General features: G+C 49.3%; 2 protein-coding genes across 3 annotated transcripts in view; one reads left to right on the plus strand and one right to left on the minus strand.

Moving 5' to 3' along the window:
* ATP1B1 (ATPase Na+/K+ transporting subunit beta 1) overlaps window positions 1–10,983 on the plus strand; it is a 78,759-nt gene extending 67,776 nt beyond the window's left edge. The window contains exon 6 of the mRNA XM_069636475.1: window positions 9,691–10,983. Coding sequence (XP_069492576.1) covers window positions 9,691–9,954 — 264 coding nt within the window. The 3' untranslated portion in view covers window positions 9,955–10,983. The remainder of the gene's footprint in view (window positions 1–9,690) is intronic.
* NME7 (NME/NM23 family member 7) overlaps window positions 10,800–26,566 on the minus strand; it is a 2,086,428-nt gene continuing 2,070,661 nt past the window's right edge. For both annotated transcript variants that reach the window (XM_069636474.1, XM_069636473.1), the window contains one exon: window positions 10,800–11,088. In XM_069636474.1, coding sequence (XP_069492575.1) covers window positions 11,056–11,088 — 33 coding nt within the window. In that variant the 3' untranslated portion in view covers window positions 10,800–11,055. The remainder of the gene's footprint in view (window positions 11,089–26,566) is intronic.

The raw sequence follows: 26,566 nt of genomic DNA on the forward strand, positions 1-26,566 counted from the left end.
TTCCTTTGATCACAAAGAAGGGACCAGAATACCAAGCATCTCGTAAAGACACCTTCTTGTACCACACTGATTTCCTAGGGAAAGTAGGTTTACTCATATATATGAGATTTGGACGTGAATACCTCTGTGCTTGAGGTTGCTTCTGTTGGAATCTGTCTCCCCTAGTATGTTTGCTATGAAAAGCAAAAGATCCAGACCTATCGGGATTGCTTTTTGGCTGGTGCTTACTCTGGCCCCCATATGTCAATGCCTCTAAATGTATTTCACATTTCTCAAGGAATTCATCCGTTTTGGAGCCGAATGAATGCTCCTTCTGAAATGACATGTCAGTTTACTTTGAACACTGAATAAAAAGCTGTAAGTGTACATCCACTAGTACCTCAAACACCACCTCTTTGATTTGACAATGCAGTTAACAAAATAGGGGACTGTTTTGCATGTAGTTGCATTCTGGCCATCTGCAATCCTATTCAGTAATGAGGGTTTGCATTCGTTCGGACGTATATTTAACAAGGTTCACTCACACTCTGCATGCTTCGTTGGCTATACCCTACAAGGTGCAAGGTTAGGAGCCTCGAAACTAAGATCCCTTGAGGCAGAAACCTCTACTAATTATTGCAGTTTATATTCAATTATGTCCGGAACAGATTAAGGAATGCAGTATCTCAAACCTGTGTCTGAGGCCTTTGCCATCAGTACCTATGGAGGGTGATGCACCCACTTAGAGGCCTACTTGTGCTTTTTGACAAGTTTCGTTTTTCTCTTCCCTAATTGGCAGAACGGGATCTTGCCATAACATAATGTAAATCGTCTTGCATTGCGCCACTTCAGCTGTGATCTCAGTGTAATGAGTCAGTCAGTTTGGTAGCCTTTTCTGAGGAGAGGGTTAGTCGGACCAGGACTAGTGGTCCATACCATGATGTTCAAGAAGCTAAAATCATCTTAGGAACTGGCATAGTGGGATGGGCAGCTCTAGTGATTTGTTGTGACCACTAGATTGCTGATGTTAAAGGGCCAACTCTTCCATTGAAGGATCATGAAGCCACCTTCACCCAACACATCATCCTCCTCATCAGAATCGGTGTCCTTAAAACCAGAGTTCTGTAGATTCAGTGTCTGTGCTTTCTGGGAATGTTGGTCCATTTAGGTGCACAATGCTTTTTTGAGGGCAAAGAGGATTGGTATGCCAAACTGATATGGTACATGCATCTGCGCCACATGGAAAAGAATCACAGGCACAGACTAGCACAGTATTCTGTGGTATGAAGCTAAGCTGGGAAAAGCACAAGATGAAATCCGATGAAGTTGACTGCAACCGCTGTGAAGAAGCTGTGGCTGTTTTCTGCAGAGATGGCCGAACAGCCTATATGACCTTTTCAAGCAATACTGGGCAGCGGATGTGGGTGGGAGCATACCCGGTGTACCCTTTATTTTTTCCCTGCAGTTTCTACAAGTCTGACCCTATTTAAATAAAACATGCATTTAAAAATATATTTCTGATGGTTGTAAATCTGCTTAGAATCACGTGCTATGCATATAGTCCGACATCTAGTGGTAATCGCAGAGAATTACATCTTTTTTTTTTGAAGAATGAAAGGGGACGTCGACATGGGAGTGACTGTAACACTATCTCTAACTTGATGTATAGTGTACCCAAAATCCTTTGCGTGCCGAGGTCCCACCAGATTGTTTTTCCCGCTTAACTAGTTGGTCGCACATAATACGGAACTTAAGAGTTTTATATTGCTAATTTCCTGTTCTTCAGTGGTTCGCTTGCCTTCGACTACTACTCGACGGCTGTTCAACGCCTGATCCGGTCTGCCGATGTTCCATCCTTGGCTGCTCAGCAACTGTTTACCACATGGCCTTGGACCTCTGGCCCTGCCTTTACAGAAGGGAGAGTGGGGTCCTGTTCCTGTCTTCTCTTCAGAATGCCTTTCCTTTACACCGTCTTTGCCCTTTCTCTTGGTCTGGCTGCCACTTCCATCTGCTATGGAGAGGACGCCTTTTAAGTTCTGCCTGCATTGCAATGGCAAGTTCCCTTGGAAGGACACCCATCGCTGATCACGACGAGCGTTTGTGTAGAGCATGTGAACTCCTTCGGCCCAAGACCCTGGAAGCCAGGTGTACGAAACGGTGGATGGCCTACGCAATGTAGGCAGATAGTCACTGCCCTGCCGGTTCCATTGCTTCATAAAAGTAATCTGTCGGCAGCCGCGAATCCGATCCGTCCCCAGTCCCAACAAGCATGCCACCGGCACTGCTATGGGTAAGTTGCATCCCGGTGACAGGGACACACACGCACCACCTGCTCTCAAGCACACAAACCCTAAAGTTTCCCCGGCAGAGCTATCTAGGAATGTTTCTACGCCCGCAGGCCCGTTAACAGGGCTTTCAAAATCTCATGGTTCAGCGCCCTCTGCGCCACTGATCCCTGTGGTCTATGCATGGTGCTAAATCTTGCTCTGTAGCGGGCGCTCCCACTAAAGCTTGGCTTCTGACACAGTAGCACCAAAAGACGCGGTAGCATCGAAAGACACGCCGAAACGGGTCCACTGAAACACTCCCAAAGCCCCGGGAGAAGCTTTCTATCGCCCATTTTGGACCCCATGAAGGCCTCCTCTTTGACCGAGGGCATTCTCCAGCCTCCCCTCCGCTTTCTAGGGCCCTGCATAAAGACCCAGCTCCTTCTGCACAGCCCTTTCCCCCCTCATGATCCCTCAGTCCTCTGAATGGACCTGGGACAAGTTTGATGCTTGTATGAATAGAATGGCTGAATTCATTAATTTTTCAGGACAATTTGATGACATTCAGAAGAGACAAGGATGTTGACACTTGCCCCGTCCCTCATAAATCCCAGAGGCTCCACTCTCCCGGTGCTCAATTCTCCTCCCTGGAGAAAGTAAATCGGGACACCCAGGTGGATGTCTTTCTTGATGATCCTAGCCAGGACATTTCCTAAGTCCAGGGCTCTGGCCAGGGTGGCGAAGATCCCACCTATCGGTACCCGGACTGGAACCCTGTGGATTACATAGGCATTCCACCCCGCCACATGACACTGAGAAACCTTTCTAGATGCTCCTCCTGTCACCCAACCCAGGGACTTGTTGTCTGTAGATGACCAGATGATGTTCAATAACATTCTGAAAAAAGCTACTGATCACTTTAAGATTACCACACACAAAGCCGCCCCTGATTCGGACTTCGTGGAAAGGATCCTTAAGGAGAAGACCCTAGTCAGCCAAGCCATCCCTTTGTTGAACTCAGTCAAGAAGCACATGGCCCCCTCATTGCTCACACCATCTCTCACACGTGTAGTGAATCAGAGTGTGGAGAAAATGTTCCACCGGCTTCTTCAGACCCGCTATACATCAGGGGCCACACCGTCCCAGACTCCCTGGTCATCAGTACTACTGGAAAGAGGGCAGGGCTACCACTGTCGACGTCTGAATGCCCCCCTCTGACAAGGACTGGAAGAAATTTTACGCCCTTGGCAAGCGGGTCATGAGCTACAGTGACATTCAGTGGAGCCTTGTCCAGGACGGCCGCCAGGATGGCCCGGAACTCACTCGCACCTGCCATTTAGCTGTGGTTGCGGAAAGGCGGGCAAGTCGCTCAGAATATCCTTAGAAATACATTGGACTCTGCCGAGACTGTAGGGCATGTCCTTGCCCAGGGAACCCTTATCAAGCGCCACACCTGGCTAAAGAATACAGCGTTCAAACCAAGACCCAGGCCTCTTTGATTCATAAACAGTGAAGGAAAGCCAACCTTTTCAGGAAAGCAGTTGATGGTGCTCTGGAGACTGCCAAGAAGGAGCACAAGACCTTAAAATCACTCAAAGCTCAGTCAAGCCCTTTGTCCAGCGAGGCAATTTCAACACCCACCGGCCCTTTTGAGGGCAGTCCTTCTCTCGCCCTCTCCATGCTCAGTATGGCTCGGGGGGGCTGCGGGGGAATCCAACTGGGCTTCCGGACAAGGATCCTCCAGTGGTTTCCAATCTTCACAACAAAAAGGTTTTTGACGGGGGAAAGACGGGGTAGAAGCTCTGCTTCCAGAGGCTCTACGGCCTCTACCTGCAAGTGACTTGGCAGTACGGGCCCCCTCCCACACTTCCCCGGTCGGGGACGTCTAACATCTTTTACCCACGTATGGGGGATGTGGGGGGGGCTGTTTACATCAGGTCAGTGGGCACTCAAGACCGTTGCCCATGGGTACTGCATAAAGTTCCTCCAGCCACCACCTGGAAGCAGACGACTGTCACCAGACCATCTGCACATCCTGTTGGATGAGGTCCAGGTCTTGCTGGAAAAGGGTGCCATCAAAGTCATCCTTCATCTCCAGATAAACAAGGGTATTTATTCATTATACTTCCTTGTACCCAAAAAGGATCTAACCATGCTCCTTGTTTTAGATCTGTGTCCTGCTGACAAATATGTCAAACGACAAAGGTTCAGGGTGACCACTCTTCAGGAAGTAATCCCCTGTTGTGGCAGGGGGATTACATTGCCACATTGGACATCAACGATGCATACTTTCTTATTTCAATGTTGTCAGCGCACAGAAAGTACCTCAGGTTCAAGATAGGACACTCACTATCAATTCAAGGTTCTCACCTTCGGCATTGCCTCAGCCCCGAGGGTGTTTGCAAAAGGTAATAGCGGGAGCGGCGGCTCACCTGCGCAGGCAGTCCACCCAGTGTATCCACACCTCAACAGCTGGTTCATAACAGGAGACTCATACAGAACATGTCTGAGGAATACCCACAAGACAGTAATCCTCTATTCAACCTAGGATTTTCCATCAATGAGAGAAGTTAAGTCTGGTCTTCAGCCAAGTCAAACAGTTTCTGGGGGCCCTGATTAGAACTGAAGACCGGCTTGTCTTCCCCTCCAACGAGAGGGTTCAAAACATGCTGTTCCAGATCCCTCATTATGTAGCCGGTCACCTGGTAACTGTTCTCAAGGGCATGCGGCTGCTCAGGATGATGGCTGCCTGCGTCCTCCTAGATCCTCACGCTCGTCTGCGCATGCGCCCCATGCAGGAGTTGCTCTTTGGGCAATGGTGTCAGGCCAGTGGGACGATCTAGTGGTTGTCTCTACAGCCCTTGTTCAGCTCTGCAGTGCTGGTCAAGGGAAAACCTTCTGCAGGGGAAAACCTTTACTACCCCTGCAGTGGGGTAGTACCCACCCTGACAGATGGGTGCATCTCTGTCAGGGTGGGGGCCCCACCTCTTTCAATAGTCGGCGCACAGTGTGAGGTCCCCATCAGTAGCGTCCAATCACATCAAACTGTTGGAACTGCTGGCAGTGTTCAAGGCTTTGAAAGCCTTTCAAGCACACCTTCAGGGGAAGACAGCCCTTGTCCTTTCAGACAGGACAGTATCACAGCCATGTACTACCCAAACAAGCAGGGGGGCACTCACCCTCTAGGGCTATTCAAACTGTCCCAGAACATCTGGAAATGGGCACTCAAACACAACATGCTCCTCCCCTCAACATGTTCCAGGGCAACACAATCTTCAGGCAGACATGCTCATCAGAGACTTCCCCCCTACCCGTAGAGCACGAGTGATGCTTGCAAGAACATATTATACTCATCGTCTTTGCAGAATGGGGTTTCCCAGATATCGACTTGTTTGTGTCTCTGGAGAATGCCCAGATTATGGCTCCAGGTACCCACAGAAACTCTCCAAAGTGAATAGTCTGCGGATAACATGGTCTCGGGAGATCTGCCTATGCTACCCCCCACCCCCTGATTAACCTCAATACGATCGTGCACAAGATGCACCATTAACCAGTCTCGATGAGTCTGGTGGCACCAATGTGGGCCCGTCAGCCATGGTTCTCTGATGTCATGGAAATGTCAGCTGCATCCGTGCCCCCAAACATTCAATTTAGCAGCTTGGCTCCTGACGTCCGAGTTTGGGCACTGAGAAACCTTAAGGTGTCTCACCCGGTAGTCCCCGGGAATCTGTGATCCAGGTGGCTAGGACAAGGCCATCGCTTTTGGATCCAGTTCCTGGGGGTGGACCAGTGCGGGAGGATCACCTGGATGAGGGGTCTTCAGGGAGTGGAAGTGGGACACCGGAGGGTGAGACGTGGTATCCCCTTCCTTGTAACACCCCCCCCATCCTACCAGGTAGGATACCTAGGAACTCAACCGCCCACCTTTCCCGACGCAAACACTTTCTCACAGACAGTTCATTGTGAGCGGCAATGGACTAACACCAAAGCCGTACACCTGACATGTCCCAACACCATGGTCAAGCAAGGTCAGGCAATTACAGATCATTACACACACCTGACTTCCATCACACTTCCCCACTCGGATAAAAGCGGAGCACAACAGCACACTCTGAGCGAGGTAAAACACAAGAGGAAACCGCAGTTCCAAGATGGCAGTTTAATACAAAGAGAAAGACAGTAAAACCAGAGGGTTGCAAGGAGGGAAGAACCCTTGAACTGCAAAGACCGTTACTTTCGTGAGCCTTGGAAAGTAAGAAACCGAAGACCAGGAACTAAAGCTGATCAAACCTGCAGTGTCGGAGGTACCCAAGGCTCTCCTGTGTCGATAACCAAGGTGGCGAGGAGTGATTGCTGCTGTGGTACTGTCCTTTGCTCTTACAACAACAACAAAGCGGTGACAGAAAAGACAGCACAGCCGGTGAGTCGGAGAGACTGATAACAAACCAGCTTGTGTTTTGAAACAAGGTTGCAAGCAGCAACATTGTATAAAGAGAACAATGTGTGAGGCGTTTGGGATACGTGACACAAATATAATCGGAAGCCAAAGGAAGTAGTTTAACTTTATAATTGAAATTTGGGAGGCCAAGAAAAGATACCATGCACAGAGTGGTCTGGCGCCACGAGGGTGCTCATTCGAAAGTCTTTGTTAGTTATCCAAATAATGCTGAGTATGAGAGAAAGAAATATTGAGATTGAAGTGGTCATGCAACGGGTCAAGCTAAACCCTGTGCACATTCGAAAGTCTTTGATAACTTAATATACATCACAGTTGGGCTGGGCCTGGCTGAGGGAGACTAATTGAACGAAAGAAAGGGATTTGAGCCTGGCAAAGGGGCATCCGGGGTGAACCGTGAGTCACCCGAAAAATAATTTTCTGATCCTTGTTTTGAAAGGGACCTGAGCCCAGAAGAGGGGGAAACAACGTTGAACTTTTGTCAAGAAAAGGATCTGAGCCCGGCTCAGGGGATCCAGTGTGAACACCCCAAGTTGAATACTGGTGAAAAGAATGTTTGTGTTGATTTTGGTACAGCAGGCTCTCTGTGTCAAGAGAATTGCAAAAAAGTAAAGAGACGTGGACATAGAGGGTCCTGAAATAGGAAAATTGAACTGTATCCTTGTGCGGCAGAAGCTAGAGTGTGTGCTTTACTCGAGTGCTGAAAACGTGGAGAAGGGAGGCCAACGGCCCGAGCATCCTGACATATTATTTTGTGAACACTTCCTTCTTTTTCATGAACACTACCCTGCATTATTTGTAAATTTGTGGTAGGATTGGCAATATCTTTTTTAGTATAGGCCCTTTTTATTTAGACAAAACTCCCCTAGGACTGCATTATTATTTGATGGTCGTAGCTTGCTCCTATCTGTAGATTTAGATTGGGGGTTATCATACCATTGTGCAAGTTCAATAAACACCCTTGAACTGAGGTCACTACGTGTCTGTCTTACTGTTGATGCCATGCCTTCCTTACAGCACCTCCAACTCCCTGAGAGATGCATGGACATACTCAGGGAAGCACGAAAACCCAACACCAGACATTGCTACTCCAACAAGTGGAAACATTTTGTTATCTGGTGCACTGCTAAGAATGCTAATCCCATGGACTGCTTCCCTAAAGATATTGTCCTTTATCTAACACACCTATCAGACTCCGGGCTTGTTTTCAATTCCCTAAAGGTCAATCTGGCCGCTCTCTGCGTATACCACATCCCAGAGCTAGGTTTCATGATGGAAAATTCCTGTCATTAAGGCCTTCATGGAAGGAGTAAAAAGAGTTAATCCTCCTATTTCCAACCAAACTCCCAGATGGAACTTGAATGTTGTCCTTACAAGGTCAATGGGGCCTCCTTTTGAGCCCATGCGTAAGGCTAGCCTTAAGGCCCTCACCTAGAAGACTGCCTTTCTAGTGGCTATTACCTCAATAAGGAGGGTTAGTGAACCCTTTCAGTTCAGGACCCATTTGTGACTATTCATAAAGACAAGGTGGTTTTGTGCACAAACCCACGTTTTGCGCCTAAATTCATCTCGAAGTTCCATGTGAATTAATCAATCGAACTTCCCACTTTCTTTCAAAACCCTACTAACTTTGCAGAAATAAGCCATCATAAACTAGATGCGAGGAGGGCAGTAATATACTACCTTGTAAAAACTAAGCCTCTGAGAAAGACAAACCAATTCTTTGTCTCTGTGGAAGCTGGTAGAGAAGGTGACCCTGTCTCTAAATTAGCGATTTCCAAATGGATTGTAAATTGCATCACACTGGGTTATTCTCTTGCCAAGAGAGATCTACCCTTTCCGCCTAGAGATCGCTCTACTGGGGGCACATGGGCTACCATAGCATTCATTGCAAATGTTCCTCTAGTTTCCATTTGCAAAGCCGCAACCTGACATCTCTTTGCTACTGTTCCTTCACACATCCCACTGCCATCTCCTCGTACTGCTCGCTAGTCTATGCACAGTATGCGATTTCAAGTCGATTCACAAGCATCAGAAGACATACAATACTCACCGTAATCGTATTTCTGATGATTGTATCTGCTTAGGTTCACATGCACCCGCCTTCCTCACATCTTGGAGTAGAAGGAACAGACATCTTACAACCTCTCTCTTCTGTACTCACTCACGCATTCTGTAAGGCTCCCTCACGGCAGAAGAAACACAACTGGTGTGACCTCGACGCGTGAAGGATTTTGGGTACACTACACATCACGTTAGGGATAGTGTTACAGTCACACCCATGTCGACGTCCCTTTTCGATCTTCGAAAGAAAGATGCAATACTCTACGATTGCCACTAGATGTTGGACTACATGCACAGCATGTAAATCTAAGCAGGTACAATCATCAGAAATATGATTATGGTGAGTAATGTATGTCATATATATCTTCATTGGAGCTCCACATGTACTTCAGCGTGGGTGTCAATGCCACATCATTGAATGCTGTCATGATATGATCTCAGAAGGCAAATTCTGGTCTGGAATAAACAAACACATTTAGCATTGATGCGGTTTCATGACTATTTGACATCTCTAAATCCTGAAACCAGACCTTTTGCAGGGGTAACAAAGTCACAAAAAAGATTATAACTGTGAAAAGGGCACAAACTGTTTCATGTATACTTTGGGGACGTCACCTGATTGAGTCATACTAAAGCGGCTTATAAAATGTACACAAAGGTTTTTGAAGAGATAGTTTTGAGTAAGGTAGGCATTTGAAACCTGGGAATTAAGTGATTTGATTGTGTTGCAATTAATGTATGCATCTTATGGTCTCTTTAAATGTGTTGTACTGATCTCCCACAAAAAAACTCCCACAAAAAAAGATAACCGCAATTGGCAAACTCTTGTTCTATGTGTATGTGTGTGTGTGTACAGGCGTGTTTCCAATCATGCTTGCACCTATTTACCTCGCACAATGTTAACTTTTTTATTTCAATTTTCAGAAACCTGAAGATGCAGACAGAATTGGACCCATTGTATATTATGGAATGGGTGGAATTGGCGGTTTCCCTCTACAGTACTATCCCTACTATGGCAAGCTCCTACAGCCCAAATATCTCCAACCCTTAGTGGCTGTGCAGTTTACCAATCTCACGTACGACACTGAACTACGCATTGAATGCAAAGCATATGGCGAAAACATTGACTATAACGACAAGGACCGTTTCAGGGGACGTTTTGATGTGAAATTTGAGATGAAGAGCTGATCACAAGCACAACCAATTGCAATGAAAAAAGAAAACTACTAGTCTTGAACAAACTGTCATACGTATGGGACCTACACTTAATCTATATGCTTTACACTAGCTTCCTGCATTTATTAGATTAGAATGTAAATTTAAAGTGTAGCAATAGCAACAAATATTTATTCTACTGTAAATTACAAAACACAGAATTACTTGAGCTTTGGGGCCAGACCCAATTCTACTGTAAATTATGATTCCATGACTGACTTGTAGTAAGCAGTGTTGCTGGCCCCTAAGTATTGCTGCCTTGTGTATTTTTATGTTTTAGTGTACAGTACCATAGGTGCATACTCCGGTCATTATTTTTCAAGCCATGTTTTATTGTATCTGTTTTCTACTAGTTTAAGGATTGCATTCTAAGGTGTAAATACTCAGTAATGGGAATAAAACTGGCAAGGTACCTTTTTGTTGCTCTTCTAAAGTCAGTAGCCCACCGATTAATATTTTAACACTCCACACAACCCCTTTCCCTGTGGTTCTTTTTATCCCCAGTTTGGGCACTTCTTTCTTTCCTCATGTTCACTGAAGTGGTGGTGGTGGTGGTGACTGGTTGTTCTTTTTACATGAACGTTTCCTATCTAGTCATTCTGTATGCGCGAAGCTGTTTGAGGTCGAAGTCAGAATGTCAGTGATAGGGCTAATTGCTTTCCTTTATATATTTTGTTCCTGGAGGCATCACACTCTGGTGCTGTGTCTTTATGAATGTTTTAACCATTTTCATGGTGGAAGAATTTTATATTTATGCAGTTGTACAATTTTTATTTTTTCTGCAAGAAAGTGTAATGTATGAAATAAAACCAAAGTCACTTGTTAAAAATAAATCTTTATTTTGAACTTTATAAAAGCAATGCAGTACCCCATAGGATGGTGTTAAATGTTGTCTAGTGTGCAAACTCAATGTTCTAACATCTGTAATATCTGCCAGGAGTAGTGTGCTCTGTCTTGTTTTCAGTCAGGTTAAGACATTGGACAATAAATGAATGAACACAATTTTGGCATGTCTTTGTCTGTTCTCCAGAATTTGTAGGAAACAATCAGTCGCTTAAGATGAATTGTCTACTCTCAGTTTTCCAGGATCTTGAAAAAGTATTGAACCTGTAACGGAAGAAGAAAAAAAATCAAATTGGACACATTTTGTTTTCTCAAACAAATTTAAAATACATTTAGGCATTAAACATGGTCCATAATCTCATACAGATCCAGGATTCTTCAGAAAATGTATTTTAAAAGTTTGATTAATAGCAGAATCGTCTGAACATATAGCATTCATATCTGAGGAAGTTCCAAGGCACAAACCTGGAGCTCTCAATTTACCAACAGAATATAAGTAATATACATTCGTCATCAAGATGAAGCTTGGGGAGTAGGTAAAATATGGGGCTCTTTGGAAAATGCACTGTATGAAATTACTTAGTTTTAATCCAATCCATTTCTTGAGCATGAGCAACCATTTTCATGAAATGAGTCTGTATATTGTGGCGGACTAGAATTAAGAATAAAATGCCTATCTAGCCCTACTGCTGTGAGGGAAGTTCCCCATCTAGTAAACTAAAACTAATAGCGCTCGACACATGTCCTAAAAGAAACTGTCTTTAGTCCAAATTCTATTCAGCTAACTGCCCTGCCATTTAAGAAAATTTAACACAAACACAACTTTACTCAAAGAATGATGCCGGAGCAATGGCCTCTGTGTTTGGCTTCTGTCTGGCCCAACACTCAGGTTCTGTACGCCACAGTTCTCAATCTTTATATAAACGTCATACATTTCCCCTTTCCTCAGGAAAGACTAGGTTTTCTTTACACAATTCCACCATGTCCCACGTGTCCTTGTCTTGTTTTCAGCCAATTGAACCCTCCAGGTTCTCTCTCTTCCCAGTTATGTCCACTGGGCTTCTTGTTTCCATGACTGCCCAAAGTCCTAAGGCCCTCTATTAGGCTTGTTTTAGCAGGCAGGCAGTCTGGTATCTGCCCGTTTGGGTTTTCCGGGCTACCATAATCCCTGTGGCTTCTGTCTTCTGGTTTCCCATGGCTCCCCAAAGCCCTTAGGCCCTCTGATAGGCTTGCTTTGTCTCTGTTAGGGTTTATCTGGTTCCTGTAACACCTGTGGCTCTCCCAGCCTTGATTCACACAGTTCGCTCCTCTCCACAGCGTTACCTTTTCAGGGCCGTTCACTTCCCTCACAGCCTTACCTTTTCAGGGGTGTTCGCTTCCCTTCTGCTGCTCAGTAGCTAGTACCCCTCTTGTGCGTAGCTCAGGGATTTGGTCGCTCCGCTGCACTCTGGTTTTGGCGCCAGTTAATGGGCCCCAGGCCCACAATGGCTTTAGTTGCTTTACCCTTCTTGACTCGGGCCTCTTTGATGTTCAGGACGCCAGCCCTCTAGAGTCTTGCAAGCGTTTTGTTTGCTCTCCAGGCTACTGCTAGCTCCACATTCTAGCGTGGCTCTGCCCCGCCAAGACGTCTTCCTGCCAGAGGCTCGCTTCTGTGTACAATTGTCTCTTCCCCATTCAAAGTAACTTGTGGTTTTAGGTCCGCCATGACAAACTAATGGGGTGTGTCGTTCTTCTTTGACTGTGGCTCTCATGTGAGATCCAGCATTACCAGAAGCCAAAGAGATTGAAGAAATGTCAGTATTCAATGAATCCCAATCAGGGTTAACAACAGGCTTGTTGCAGTTTTCTGGTTTTCTTAAAGGCTCTAAACTGGGGGTATGAACCACTTCGCAGCTGTTTTCTTTTGGGAGGGAGAGGAAGAGCTTTTTCAGTAATAAAGTATCTAGAGCTTCTGTGGTCCATTTTTGGAAAGCCTCAATACTTCTGTTGAAAGTGTTCAGGAGAGCATTTGGTGGTTTTGTGGATTCCACTCTGGTGTTGAGGTTCATGGTGTTGAGGGATTTCCAGTTTTTCTTTTAAATTTGGGGTTAGATTTGGGGGCGCTGTTGCGCACATCGAAGATCGGCGCCTGATCCCAGAGCTCCGACCCGCATAAATCCCGACTTGTGACCATTCTGTATTGGGGCCACCCGTGGAGCAGGAAAACGCACTAGATCGAAGCTCAGAACATTCGGCACATTGTGTGAAAATTCGGAACGACTACTGGATGCCTTTCTTGAGTACCGCTATGTCAAAAATCCTACGTGCCAAGGCTACAGCACAGGCCGCTCACAAGCTCCAAGAGATTGCCCTGTTTCATCGCTGCTGCGAAGTGGGGGAGGGACCGAGAGGACAGTGCAGACACCGCTCTCTGTACGAGGCCTGCAGTGAGAGGAACGCCAGGCACACTTCAGTGAACCAAGGAACCTACACACAGGTGCCCCGGGACGTCGGTGTTCCAAAAATCCACCACGAGTGAGAACGGATACTGTCGATATGCCCGGGCCTCGGACTGAACTGGCCCGGATTGAGAGGTACATCCCTGGCGCCCGATTACTGCGCAGCCCGCGCTACAACCACACCACATAGCCGCAGGCGCTTGCGACGCTGAAGCTGGGAACAAACTGGGAGTCAGCCCGCACCGAACAGAGGCGGCCCTGGGGGCTGTAAGGATGGCAGAAAGGCTCTACATATGGTGTCGTAACAGTCCGGAGGACTGCTCTCCAACCCCCGGGTACATATCTTACTGTACACAGCCCTGGCCCAAAGCCGACCCGGGGGGAGTGGGGGGGCCAACTGATTGAAGGACAGATGACCGGATTCCGTGCCCGCGAGAAACAAGGGCATCTGACAGTTGCTGGAGGTCGCACCGGGTGGGGCACGACTTATGTCTGACATACTGCGAGCGACACCGGCTTGCGAGAGAGTGTGCGTCCTCAAGGGCCGCAATATCCGCAACAACAAAAGTAAGTCCACAAAGTTTACACAGGAACTGGCCAAGGTGTAGAACATTGCGGGCAAAGGTGGGCTCCACATCCGTAAAGCCTTATCAGACTATTGGCGGCCTGACAACCAAGAGTGGAGGGGGGAAGTCCAAGGGACATCTGACAGTCAGTTACTCAGTGAGATAGACGTACATAACAGCTGAACTGTACTGGTGGATCCCACACTATGTGGTTGGACAAGGGGGCCCGGATTCTGACTAACAGCACCCACACTTTGGTGTACAACTTGAATACAGCTGAAATGAACCAGCGATTCCAACTCTCACTCATATCCGTACATGGGTGGTAAATAAACATTTCAGCTTCTCTACCAGGACGTGGGAGGGGCGGCTGCGACACGGCCAGTGTAAAGTGACACAAAATCAACCTAAGACTGCAGGGAATGTCAGGTGTCCGACCATGATTGAGGCCCGATCCTGAGAAAGGGAATCCACACATCTATAAAATTACAGCAAATACTATGGTCATAGCTCCGGAGTAGTGGGTGGCTATGTGGAAGAATGCAATCCACTGGGAAGGCCTGAAGAGTGCGATAAATTAATAATTGGGTTAAGAGGAGTGATGGACAGCCCTGCTAACTGCGAAACTCATAATGAACTTTGCTTGGGGAGTGTCAAAGTGAAACTCGGTGAACCTCTGGCGAGACTCACGCATTGATCCGATCACTCCGCCCTGGGCCAGGAAGGACGCAGTGTAAGACTGCAAGTGATTTGCACCTTTGATCCATGGCACACTCTAAACGGCCCTGGTGAATATACAACAGCCACACTCCTTCGGGCCCACAACCCGAGTGTTATCCGTCCCATAAGGGCCCGGAACCCAGCGACCAAACCATTGGTAACCAGGGGACCAAACAACCTCAAATCTCTCATGCACTCTTGTTCATCAGTATCTGCTTGGCATACCCTCGTACACTGTTACACTAAAAAGAGAACACCACAGATATCGGACACAATGACTAAGGGATCCGGTGCAAAAAAGAAGGGCCCAATGGACTCCTATACGAACAGTCAGGCACCAGGCCCTCCGACTAAGGCAGCAACAGCGTCCAATGCTCAAATCGAAAGTGAGGGCGGGGACAGAGAGCACCGGCTAACGACCATAGTACAAAATGGCTTTCTGGCGATCAATGTAAAGCTGGAAGACATTGTTGCTACTATTGGATCTCTGAAGGCGAGGGTGGACAAGGAAAGCTCACGTATCACAGAGGCGGAAGGGAGAATCAGCACCAACGAAGAAACCATCGCCCACCACAGCTGAGACATTGCTGCAAAACAACCTATCCAAGATGCAAAACAAGTGTGAGGATCTCGAATCGTGATCCAGGCGGAATAATATCCGCATAGTGGGTGTCTCTGAGAAATTTCGGAAAGGTGCGATGGAGCCCCAGGTTTAGTCTCTCCTTAAGTCTCTTATGGCACAGAATCCTTCTCGGCCCACTTCCTAGTCGAAATAGCACAACGCATGCTGGCTCCTGCACCCAAACCAGGGGCACCCCCATACAATAATTGCCCGCCTTCTTAATTACAGACACAGGGATACAATACTCAGACTGGCGAGGGAACAAGGTACACTGCAGTACGAAGAGAGCCATATTCATATATATCTGGATTTCGCGGCAGGAGTCCAAGCAAGTCGGAGATCGTACAAACCAGTCAAAAGACTACTGAGAGCTCCCGGGTACCATATGCATTGATATTCCCGGCCAAGCTGAGGATCCAGCATGGGGGGAGAGCACACTTTTTTGATACTCAGGCCGCAGCCATGGTCATGAGTCACGTATGGATTATTGGCTCCTTTCCACTTCCATGTCAGACTTGTTGGGGAAATGCGAAATACATCCCCGTACTTTGTCGTATCACTCCCCTGTGACACTTAAGCTGGTATTTCGAAACCTCCAAGACGATGGAAAATGGCTGCCAATATACTTGGGGACCCTAATGTAGTTGAGTCCCTACATATAGAAATTGAGGAATTTCTCACTAACAATGTGGGCACGGTCGATAGATACTCCACGCTCTGGGAATCATTTAAGGCATGGATCAGGGGGGCCTTGATATTCAAAACTACGGGCCTACTGAAATCCGTACGACGTGAATTGGCTGCAGTCGAGACTCAACTTCGAGATCTGGAAATTGCCTATAGTAATACTCATAATAAAAATACCCTAGCTGATATTAATAAACTCTTAAAGGACTAAAATAAATTAGCCACGAGGGAAATACAATACATTGCTGCCCCAGCTCGAGCACGCAGATAAGGGAAAGTAACAAGGCGGGAAGGTCCCTGGCTAACCTAATGATAGCAGATCGCCAACGAACCCTAATCACAAATATTAATTCAATGGAGGGCGAGGTGATTACAGGGGAACAGGCCATAAACCGTGAATTTTCTAAATTTTATCAGGAGTTACACGCCAATCGAGATAACAAATCAGAACCAGATATACAGGACTACCTCAACGATTTAGAATTCCCGAAACTCCCTTTAGAAACTAAGTTGGCCCTTGAACAACCGATAACTGAAGAAGAAATTACTGAAGCAATAAAGGCATTAACATCTGGGAAAGCTCCAGGTTAAGATGGGCTTGGGGTCGAACTCTATAAGGAATTTCAGAGGGAACTGGTCCCGATAACGTTAAAAGTATGGGAGGAAGTGCTGGAACAGAACATGCTCCCCGATTTGATGAGGGAAGCAATAATTACTGTACTGCCGAAACCCTGACGTCCCCCAAAGGACATGTCATTTTACAGACCTCTATCATTGATTAACGCAGACGCCAAGGTGTTTGCGAAAGTACTGGCGAATAGACTACTCCCCAACATGTCGACTTTGGTCCATCACAACCAATGTGGGTTGATCCCTACAAGATCTACGGTTTGAATCTCCATAGGCTGTTTGGAATAATGGCACAAATAAACCCAGGAGCATGCGCAGTAGCGGTCTCCCTTGACGCCAAGAAGGCGTTCGACTCTGTGTCGTGGGTGTATCTCCTATCAGTGTTAAGAAAGTTTGGAATGGGCCCCAACTTTGTACAATATGTAAAATGACTGTATACAGCAACAGGTGCTAGAGTCCTCACTAACCGTACGATTTCAGATCTATTCCTACTAGGTAGAGGCACCATATAAGGCTGCCCGTTCTCACCTATACTATTTGCACTAACCATAGAACCCATGACGATGTTCGTTGGGCAGAAACATAGGGACAGAGGGATACGAATGTCAGGCTCAACCCAAGCTATTTCACTGTATGCAGATGATACCCTCTTGTATATCCGGGATCCTGAAACCAATCTGGCGCCCCTTATAATGGATATACATACATTTGCTGAATATTCAGATATAAGATCAACAATGCAAAGTCAGAGATTTCCCCTTGACCCCAAGCACCATATGCCCGATGGCAACTTCAGGGCTAAAATGGTCGACCCAACACATCAGATATTTGGGCATATTGGTATCCAGAGACAGGCAGACCCTATACACAGAAAATCACGAACAAGTGCTACAGCTTCTTACCGTTAAATTCCAGACATGGGCCAAACTACCCATATCTATGTATGGTCGGGTTACATTTTAAAAATGGTCATACTCCCTAAACTAGTTTACCTCTTTGTGAACATACCCATATGGCCGGGAAGAACCTTTTTAAAGAAAGTTACGCTCAATGGTGATAACGTTCCGCTGGGATGGGAAAACTGCTCGAATGAAATGGGAGAAAATGTTTGAACCATACTGCTCCGGTGGTATCGCAGCACCATATTTCAAACTATATTACCAGGTTGTGCAAGCGCATTTCGCCAGACACTGGTACGACCTATCAGACCGTTCACCCCATATATGGCTAGAGAAATTTGCTGCATCGCCCATCGATCTCTGCTCCATTATTTTCAATCTGCACTACAAAGATTCATGTAACTATGACCCTGTAAAAAGTACGGTTCGAGTATGGGGCACTCTGTATGAAAAAATTAAAAATAGACATTCCATATGACCCAGACATTCCCCTCTGGAAATACCCCGGCATCCCTCCAACACTAGACAAATCGCTACAACGAACCTGGGACCCAAATAAAGAAATTAAAATGTGGGACACGTTCCTGAATGGGAAGTTTGTGAGCTTGGAGGACTTTGGTAATGCGGTGGGAGGAGGTCCACTCAGAGCACTCCAATACTACAGAATGAAGTCTGCATTTAATGCACACTGGCCACTCTTTCTGGACGAACCCCCCCATACACCCATTCATCCCAGCAGCAACATCAGGCACAGGGCTGGATATCTCCAAATTGTATGCACTGATGCTAACACACTCCCCCACACTCAATGATGTCAAAGCCAAATGGGAAAAGGACCTGGAAACAACAATTACAGACGAGAAATGGACCAAATACAGTGTTTTCACGAAAACCGTATCACTGAATGCTGGCTCACGGCTGATGCAATTCAAGGCCCTAAACAGACCTCATTACACTCCAGCTAAAATGGCCAAATTCACAACTGATGGGACCGGGGAATGCCCTAAATGCAAAACTCCTCAAGCTGGGTCGTTTCACATGTACTGGGAATGTCCTTTGGTGGCTAGGTTTTGGGGAAAAGGAACAAGTTACTTACCTGTAACTGTTGTTCTCCAGCATGGGTCTGGCATGGATTCACATGCTCATGAATATTCCCCGTCGTCAGGCTGGGAATCCTCGGTAAAGAAAAAAACAGTATCAGTTTCGTTTCTGATCTGTCTTTCGTAGTAATGACCAATCACTGGTCTCTGCGTCATACTGACCACAGCCAATGACTGCCCTCTACCTAAGCACCGCCTCTGGCAGCCATCTTCAGATTTGGAAGCACGTGAAGTGGCAGTATGACCAAGTGAAGAGCCGCAGAGGGGTAGGCGGGAGGGTTCGCATGTGAATCCATGCCAGACCCATGCTGGAGAACAGCAGTTACAGGTAAGTAACTTGTTCCTTCTCCAGCATGGGGTCTGGCATGGATTCACATGCTCATGAATAAAGAATACATAGCAGTACACACATGCACAACCACGGGAGGTGGCAAAGGCTCAACATTAAGCATCACATCAACTCAACATTAAGCATCTTACCTCCTCACCAGGCTCACCTCAGGCGAACCGGTTGCGCAGCACTGCTTGGCCGACCCTGGACTCCTCCCTGGAATCCCGGTCGACGCAGTAGAATTTCGTGAAGGTGTGCGTCGACCTCCACGTAGCAGCCCTGCATATGTCCAGCAGGGGCACACCAGATAGGAACGCCGTGGTAGCTGCGATCGCTCTGGTGGAATGGGCTCTCGGACGGCCAGGCAGCGGTCGGTTTGCCAACCGGTGACAGCACATGATACAGCCGGAGAGCCATCTGGAGATGGAAGCCTTCGAGAGAGCCTTCCCCTGATTGACAGGTCCAAAGTTCACAAAGAGTTGTGACGTCTTCCGAAAAACCCTTCGTGCGGTCCACGTAGAACTTCAGCGCTCTAGCTACATCCAGCGAGTGCAAAGTCCTCTCAGCCGGCGACGGGAAGAACACAGGTAACACCAAGGGTTCGTTGAGATGGAAGTCCGACGGTACCTTGGGCATGAAGGAGGGGTGCGTCCTGAGCACTACCCTCGTGTCGTGGAAAATCAAGTACGGGGCCTTGCAGGAAAGGGCCTGGATCTCTCCCACTCGTCGTGCGGAGGTGATGGCCACAAGAAAAGCTGTTTTCCACGATAGAAACTTCAACGGGGCCGAGTGCAGAGGCTCGAACGGAGGTCCCATGAGCTTGGTCAGCACCACGTTGAGCTCCCACGCCGGGGCCGGAGCCTTCACCGGCGGGAACGATCTGAACAGTCCCTTCATGAACTCTTTCACCAGACGATGAGACCACAAGGACGCCCGCCCCGTGGTTCTGGTGTATCGGGAGATCGCAGCAAGATGAATCTTGATGGACGCGTGTGCCAGACCAGCTTTGGCCAGCGTCAGCAGGTACGGCAGTACTTGGGGAGCCGTAATCCGTAGAGGGTTAATCTTCTGTGCGTGGCACCAGACAGAGAACCTCTTCCATTTGTGTCCGTAGCATTTAAGAGTCGAGGACGCCCTGGCCTTTGCAAGAACCTCTCTGCAATCGGCCGGTATGTCGTATCCTCCAAACTCTAGCGCTGCAGGAGCCAGGCCTGCAAGTTCAGCGACTTCGGGTCGTGGTGGAGGATGGCGCCTCCTTCCCTGGAGAGTAGATCCGCGTCCGCCGGCAGCTTGATCGGCGGGGACGCTGACAAGTCCAGAAGGTCCGGGAACCATATCTGCCTCGGCCACGCAGGTGCGACGAGGATCATCCTGCACCGTGACCTCTTGAGCTGGTTGACGAGCCGGATTAGCAGAGGCAAGGGAGGGAACGCGTAGAGGAACAGGCCCTCCCAGGGGAACGAGAAAGCATCGCCCATGCTCCTCGTCTGGGGAAACCTGCTGGCGAACCTCCGGCACTTGGTGTTCGTCGCCGTCGCGAACAGGTCGATCTGGGGTGTGCCCCACCGTCGGAAGAGGCGATCCACCAGATCCTGCCGTAGTTCCCACTCGTGGCACGAGCGCAGCTCCCTGCTGAGTGAGTCGGCGATGGTGTTTTTTATCCCTGCCAGATGAAACGGCACCAGAAAAATCCCTTGGGCGACGGCCCAATGCCACAGGTCCTGCGCCTCCTTGGACAGCGCTGGGGACCTGGTTCCGCCCTGTTTCCTGATGTAAAACATGGTGGTGGTGTTGTCGGTGAAGATCCTCACCACCTTGCCCTTGAGGGACGGAAGGAAGGACCTGAGGGCCCAAAACACTGCACGGAGCTCCAGGACGTTGATATGCAGGGACTTCTCCGTCGGGAGCCAGAGTCCCCTTGCGTGCAGATTTTCGGTGTGCGCTCCCCACCCTTCCAGGGAGGCATCCGTGGTCACAGTCTCCTGGTGGGCTGGGGTCTGGAAGTCCATGCCCGCCGTCAGATGCGCGCGGGTGCCCCACCACCGTATCGCTCGTCGGAAACTCTCGTCGAGCTTGATCCTTTCCTCGAAGCTGCCCGTCGTCTGGATCCAGCGCGCATCCAGGAATTCTTGCAACGGGCGCATCCGGAGCCTGCACATGGGAATGAGGTAGATGCAGGAAGACATCATCCCGAGGAGGGACTTGATGGACCTCACTTTGGCCGCGTCGGCCACCAACATCCGCTGCACCTTGCCCAAGATGGTCCTGGTCCTCTCCTCCGACGGGGAGGCCAGAAGGGACACTGTGTCGAGCCTCGCTCCCAGAAACAGTGCGACTTGCGCGGGCACCAGGTGGGATTTGGCGTAGTTCACGGAGAATCCCAGGTCCGTGAGGAGTTGGACGGTCCTTGCCGTGTGGACCACGGCGAGCTCCCTCGTCTTGGCGCGGATGAGCCAGTCGTCCAGGTAGGGGTAGACGTGAATCCCCTCGCGGCGCAGCTGCGCCACCACCGGTGCGAGGCACTTGGTGAATACCCTGGGTGCCGACCGTAGTCCGAAGGGAAGGGCTTTGAACTGGTAATGACGCCCTTGGACCACGAATCTGAGGAATTTTCGGTGCCCCTTTAGGATGGGAATGTGGAAGTAGGCATCCTCCAAATCCAACGACGATAGGAAGTCTCCCTCCTCCAGCTGACCCAGGACGTGCTGGAGGGTGACCATCCGGAACTTCTGCGCCTTGATGAACTTGTTCAGACGTCGCAGGTCTAGGATGGGGCGCCATCCTCCCGTCTTCTTCTTCACGAGGAAGTATCTCGAGTAGACTCCGGAGCCCCGAAGCCTCTTTGGGACGAGTTCGATGGCGCCCTTTCTGAGCATCGCCTTTACCTCCAAGAGAAGTTGAGGGACGTGAAGTTCTTTCCTGGCCACGGGGGGGACGCGCGGGCACCTTCTTTGAAACTCGAGCGCGTGGCCCCGGGCCAGGGCGTCCAGCACCCAACGGTCGGTGGAGATGGACTCCCACACGCTGACGAAGCCCGCCAGCCGGCCTCCCACCGGGGTGCTTCGGTGGGGGCCCGACCCCACGGCCGGTTCAATCCTGCTTGGACGCGGCCTTGCCGCGTTGACCTCCTTGGCGACGACGGCGGGGTCCGCTAGACTTGCCTCGTCCTCTGTAGGCCTCTTGCGACGACGAGCGGGCCGCTTGACGGTAGGAAGCGAATACGCCGCCGGAACCTTTGGAGGCGCCCTTGCCTCCGCCGCTCCGAAAGGGCGTCCGTCGTTGCTGCAGGACTCCAAGGGCCCGGGCCGTCTCAGTATCCGCCTTGATGGCCTGAAGGGAATCGTCCACTGTCTTCCCAAACAGGTTGTTCCCGTCGAAGGGCATGTCCAGGACTCTGGTCTGGACGTCCTGACGGAAGTCCGTAGCTTTGAGCCATCCACGACGTCGAAGGCAAACGCCGTTGCCCAGCTGGCGGAACCCAGTGTCGGCGATGTCCGTCGCCACGGTGATGGCGTGGTCCGAGGCCACCTCACCTTCCTGCAGGATCTTCAGGGCCTCCGCCCTCTTGTAGTCCGGCAGAAAATCCAGCAGGGGAGCTATCTTGTACCAGAGCTCCCTGTCGTAGCGGGCCACGATAGCCAAGGCGTTGGCCGCTTTAATCGTCGTCGCTGCCGACGAGATGACTCTACGTCCCATAGCATCCAATTTCTTTCCCTCGCCGTCCAGCGGGGAAGTCGATGTGGAGGCCGCACCCCCCCCCGCTTTCTTCCTGGCTGCCGCGGAGACGACGGAATCCGGGGTAGGCTGCGCCCGGAGGCATAGGGGGGCCGTGTCCGGGACCCGGTACTTTTTCTCGTACCGGTCTCTTCTAGCTGGCGTCGTGGAAGGGTTCTTGAGGAGGGAAAGGCCCTCATCCCAAATGTCGTCCAACAGAGGCACTGCGAGGACCGTCTTCCTCTTGGCCTCGCGCCGCTGATAAAGGAAGCCTTCCTTTTTCTTCTCCTCAGGGCAGAGTTGGAAAAGCTCGGAAGCCCTGGAGATCATGGAGTGGAAAGATCCGATCTCGTCGGGGGGAGAAGCCCTGGTGGGAGGCGACGACGGAAAATCCTCGTCGTATGCCTCGTCGTCCGTACCCGTCGCTGCCGTGTCAGTCCCCGTATCATCCCCTCGGGTGGACGGGGAGGAGGGCTTGACGGGGCGCGACGGTTGAAAAGGAGGTGGTGGATGGATCCTTCTTTTCTTGGTAGGGAGAACACCAGAAGGTCCCGGTTCTGGATCCCCCGACGGGAGAGGTTCCTCCGTCGGTAACGGTAGCCTCGTCCTTATCTCGGAGCATAAGGACTGTATGGCCAACAAAATGGCCGCCGAGTTGTCTTGCGGCGCTGGCAGAGGGGAGTCCGACGGGCGAGCAGGGGCCCCGTCGGTATCCTCGACGATGTCGTCGTCGTCACCTGCGTCGGGGTCCATTCCGACGGGCTGGCCTTCTTCCACGCCTAGGCCGTGGCTTAAGACCTCGATCAGCTCCTCTTCTGAGGTTGAGGCCGAACCTACGACGACGCCCTGCCCCCCCCTTCTTCTTCCCCACGGAGGGTTTCACGGGGGTCCTATCGATGGGCACAAAAGAAGACTCCCTCCGAGGAGGCAGGGAGATTCTGGGCCCTGAGGTCGCCACCACTGGTGCAGCCACCACAGGCTGAGCCAGGGCCGCCGCGACCGTTTCGATAGAGGGCTTGGTCGGATGGATCAAGGCCTTCACCACCTTAGGTGCGCTCACCGCCTTATCCTTGAGGGAGGGGGCACTGCCACGCTCCTCCTCTGCCTTAGAGCTCGACCGGGGCCTCTCCAGGAGCTTCGCCGGGTGCTCGGCCTTCCTCTTACCCGACCCAGAGCGTTGGCTCGTGGCTGATGGTGCCGGGGAGGGTGCGCCCTGCCTGGCGCCCGTAGAGCCCGACCGTTCGGCGCTCCCGGTGCCAGCGGACTCGCGGTGCTTGGCCTTATGTTGGGCCCCCGTCGCCGGGGCGCCCTCAAAGGTCTTAGAAGACCGCTCGGATTTCTTCTTCTTCTCGCCAGACGGGCTCTTACCCTCCAGCCAGTTGGCGAGACGTTGATGGCGGTCCTTCATGGTCCGTTCCGACATGTTGCCGCAAAACGCACAGTCCTTCTCCACGTGCGTCTTGTCCTCATGAAGGCAGTAAAGGCAGAAAGAGTGTTCGTCCTCCTTAAAGACGTTCTGCAGCTGGCATCCAGGGCAGACCCTGAACAGCTTTCCGGGCGTCGAGCTTCCCTTCTCCTGGGCCATCTCCGAGACCGGGCCTGAGAAGCTTCTGGAGTCCTCCGAAGCGTAGCTCGACGAAATCTTCACCCTTGAGGGGCACAGATGAATCCGACACGGGTCCCCGTTGATCGGATGTAGGATCGGTGGAGCTTGAGGCTCTTTTGACCGAAAGAATCGAAGTTTTTTGTGAAAAAGCGCGAAAAAAAGCACTAACGCTCGAGAGCAATAGCACGAGGATCCCAACACATGAACGTGCGGTAAAAATCTGAAGATGGCTGCCAGAGGCGGTGCTTAGGTAGAGGGCAGTCATTGGCTGTGGTCAGTATGACGCAGAGACCAGTGATTGGTCATTACTACGAAAGACAGATCAGAAACGAAACTGATACTGGTTTTTTCTTTACCGAGGATTCCCAGCCTGACGACGGGGAATATTCATGAGCATGTGAATCCATGACAGACCCCATGCTGGAGAAGTGGCTGAAATCATAGAAGAAATAACTCAGATTCCGGCCTCTCTGACTCCCCAAAAATACTTATTCGGGGACATCGGTAAGAGAGCGGAAACGACCAGAAAACTGTTTGATATCTCCTGTGTGATAGCAAAAAGGTAGATATTAAAATGCTGGAAGAGCCCATCTTCACCAAACGTTGAGAACTTTCTCCGAGAACGGTCATATGTAAATGAATGCGAAGAACAATACACACTGACGGTACCAACAAGCAGTCGCCCCAAAGACATATGGGCCCCGTTCCAAATGTATTTATGTCAAATGGCCTCAGACGACGACACTTCTATTTAAATGCAAATGTATCATCATATGATTGTGGTGTGTCAGATGACATGAATGTAATATGACTAACTGTGCAATGAGCTGTATCTGCTAAAACCATCAATAAACGGAGTGTAAAAAAAAGAATGTGGGGTTAGATTTATGTGGGTGGCATGTACTTGTGTTGGAGCATGGATCACGAAAGTTATTATCAGGTGGTCGCTCCAGAGAATGTGTATTAAGGTTCAATTGCAGCTTGTTTTTTGTGTGCAAATGATTGCATCAAAAGTATGTCGGGCTGAATGGGTTGCTCCCTTCACCAATTGTTTATAGGTGCATGGTGGATAGTTGTGAGGTCAATGATTTGGCAGAGTTGGTGTTTTCTTCTTCAAACCAGATATTGAACTCTTGTATGATTAGGTACTTGTGTTCTATAGAGATGCTCCATTGTGGCATCAACAAACGTCACTGGAAAGATCTAGTTGTATGTGTGTGGTCTGTTTAATTTGAATGAAAGATTGGTTTGCTGGTCCAGGGTTAGGTTGAGGAAGAGTGATTCACAACTTTAGATAGTTAATGAAGGTGCCGTTGTTATTTTTAGGTGATCTTTGTACGCAATGAATAGGCCACCTCCTTTTCCCTTCTCGCTTGGCCTACCCGGGTTTGAGGTTCTTCAGGAAGGATTTGTGTTCAAATACCATGAAGTCCTTCATTACGCAGGTTTCTGTTAGGAAAGACGATGCCGGTCCCACCTTCATTGAGGAGCTTGTGTATCTCTGTGCTGTGTTTTGACATTGATCTGGCGTTGAATAGGTTGCAGTAAGTCTTTTTGTTTTTCAGGGTTTGTTTGTCTTTCTGGTGTTGTGTTGATAAGGCGCTTTGTCATTGGTTCCTACTTTCTTCAACCCTGCGGTTGGCTTTGCTGTGCAGGTTCTGGTGTGAGCCTTCCTTGTTTTCAGTTCTTCATTGAGTATTTCAGGTAGGTTGTGTGTCGGGCCGATGACGTCCTTGGCGGTGGCTACGGGTTTACCATGGAGTCCTGTTCTCTCTGGTTTTTTGTGATGAATGGTGGGAGGTGTGTTAAGGCTGTCTGGCTGTCTTTTCGTGATTGAAGCATCTCAGTGAGGTTTGTGCGATTGGTTTCTGGGGGAATCTGGTGCCGGCGGGCTGGCTATGTCAGTACCTGGTACCCCAGTAGGTGAGTTTGAGTAGTAAGATCTTACAGTGGCAGGTTTATCCAGATGGGCCAGTGTCCAGTACTATTCAAGTGGGAGTTCATCTGGCTAGGTAGATATTGTTGCTTGCTTTTAAAATGGAGACATTGGATATTTGACTACTCATTTTCTAATTGCCTGTTATCCCAACGGCCAAACTATCTGTAGCCCAGTGTCTCAGTAGCCAAGTAATCCATTGGTCTTGGACTACTAGCGGCTTGTTAATAGTGGGTTAGTAACGTTGGGGAAGTGTCTGGGAACCTTTATTAAAGGGCAGATTTATATTATGTTTTTGAGGGGTCATGTAAACCGGGTGTAGAATATGGAATTTTATTCATTTGAAATTAGTGTTCCTCGATACTTTATTGATTAGGGAACATATGTTAGACAATACACCCTCATCCATTAGTTCACCTATATCTTTTTGCCCTTTATCTTTTAACTTTAATTGTGGTGGGGTCTTGCTATCCTGAAGTGCCTATGCCTAGTA

The sequence above is a fragment of the Ambystoma mexicanum genome, chromosome 7p, assembly GCF_040938575.1.
Source record: "Ambystoma mexicanum isolate Mex_15411 chromosome 7p, UKY_AmexF1_1, whole genome shotgun sequence".
NCBI lineage: Eukaryota > Metazoa > Chordata > Amphibia > Caudata > Ambystomatidae > Ambystoma > Ambystoma mexicanum.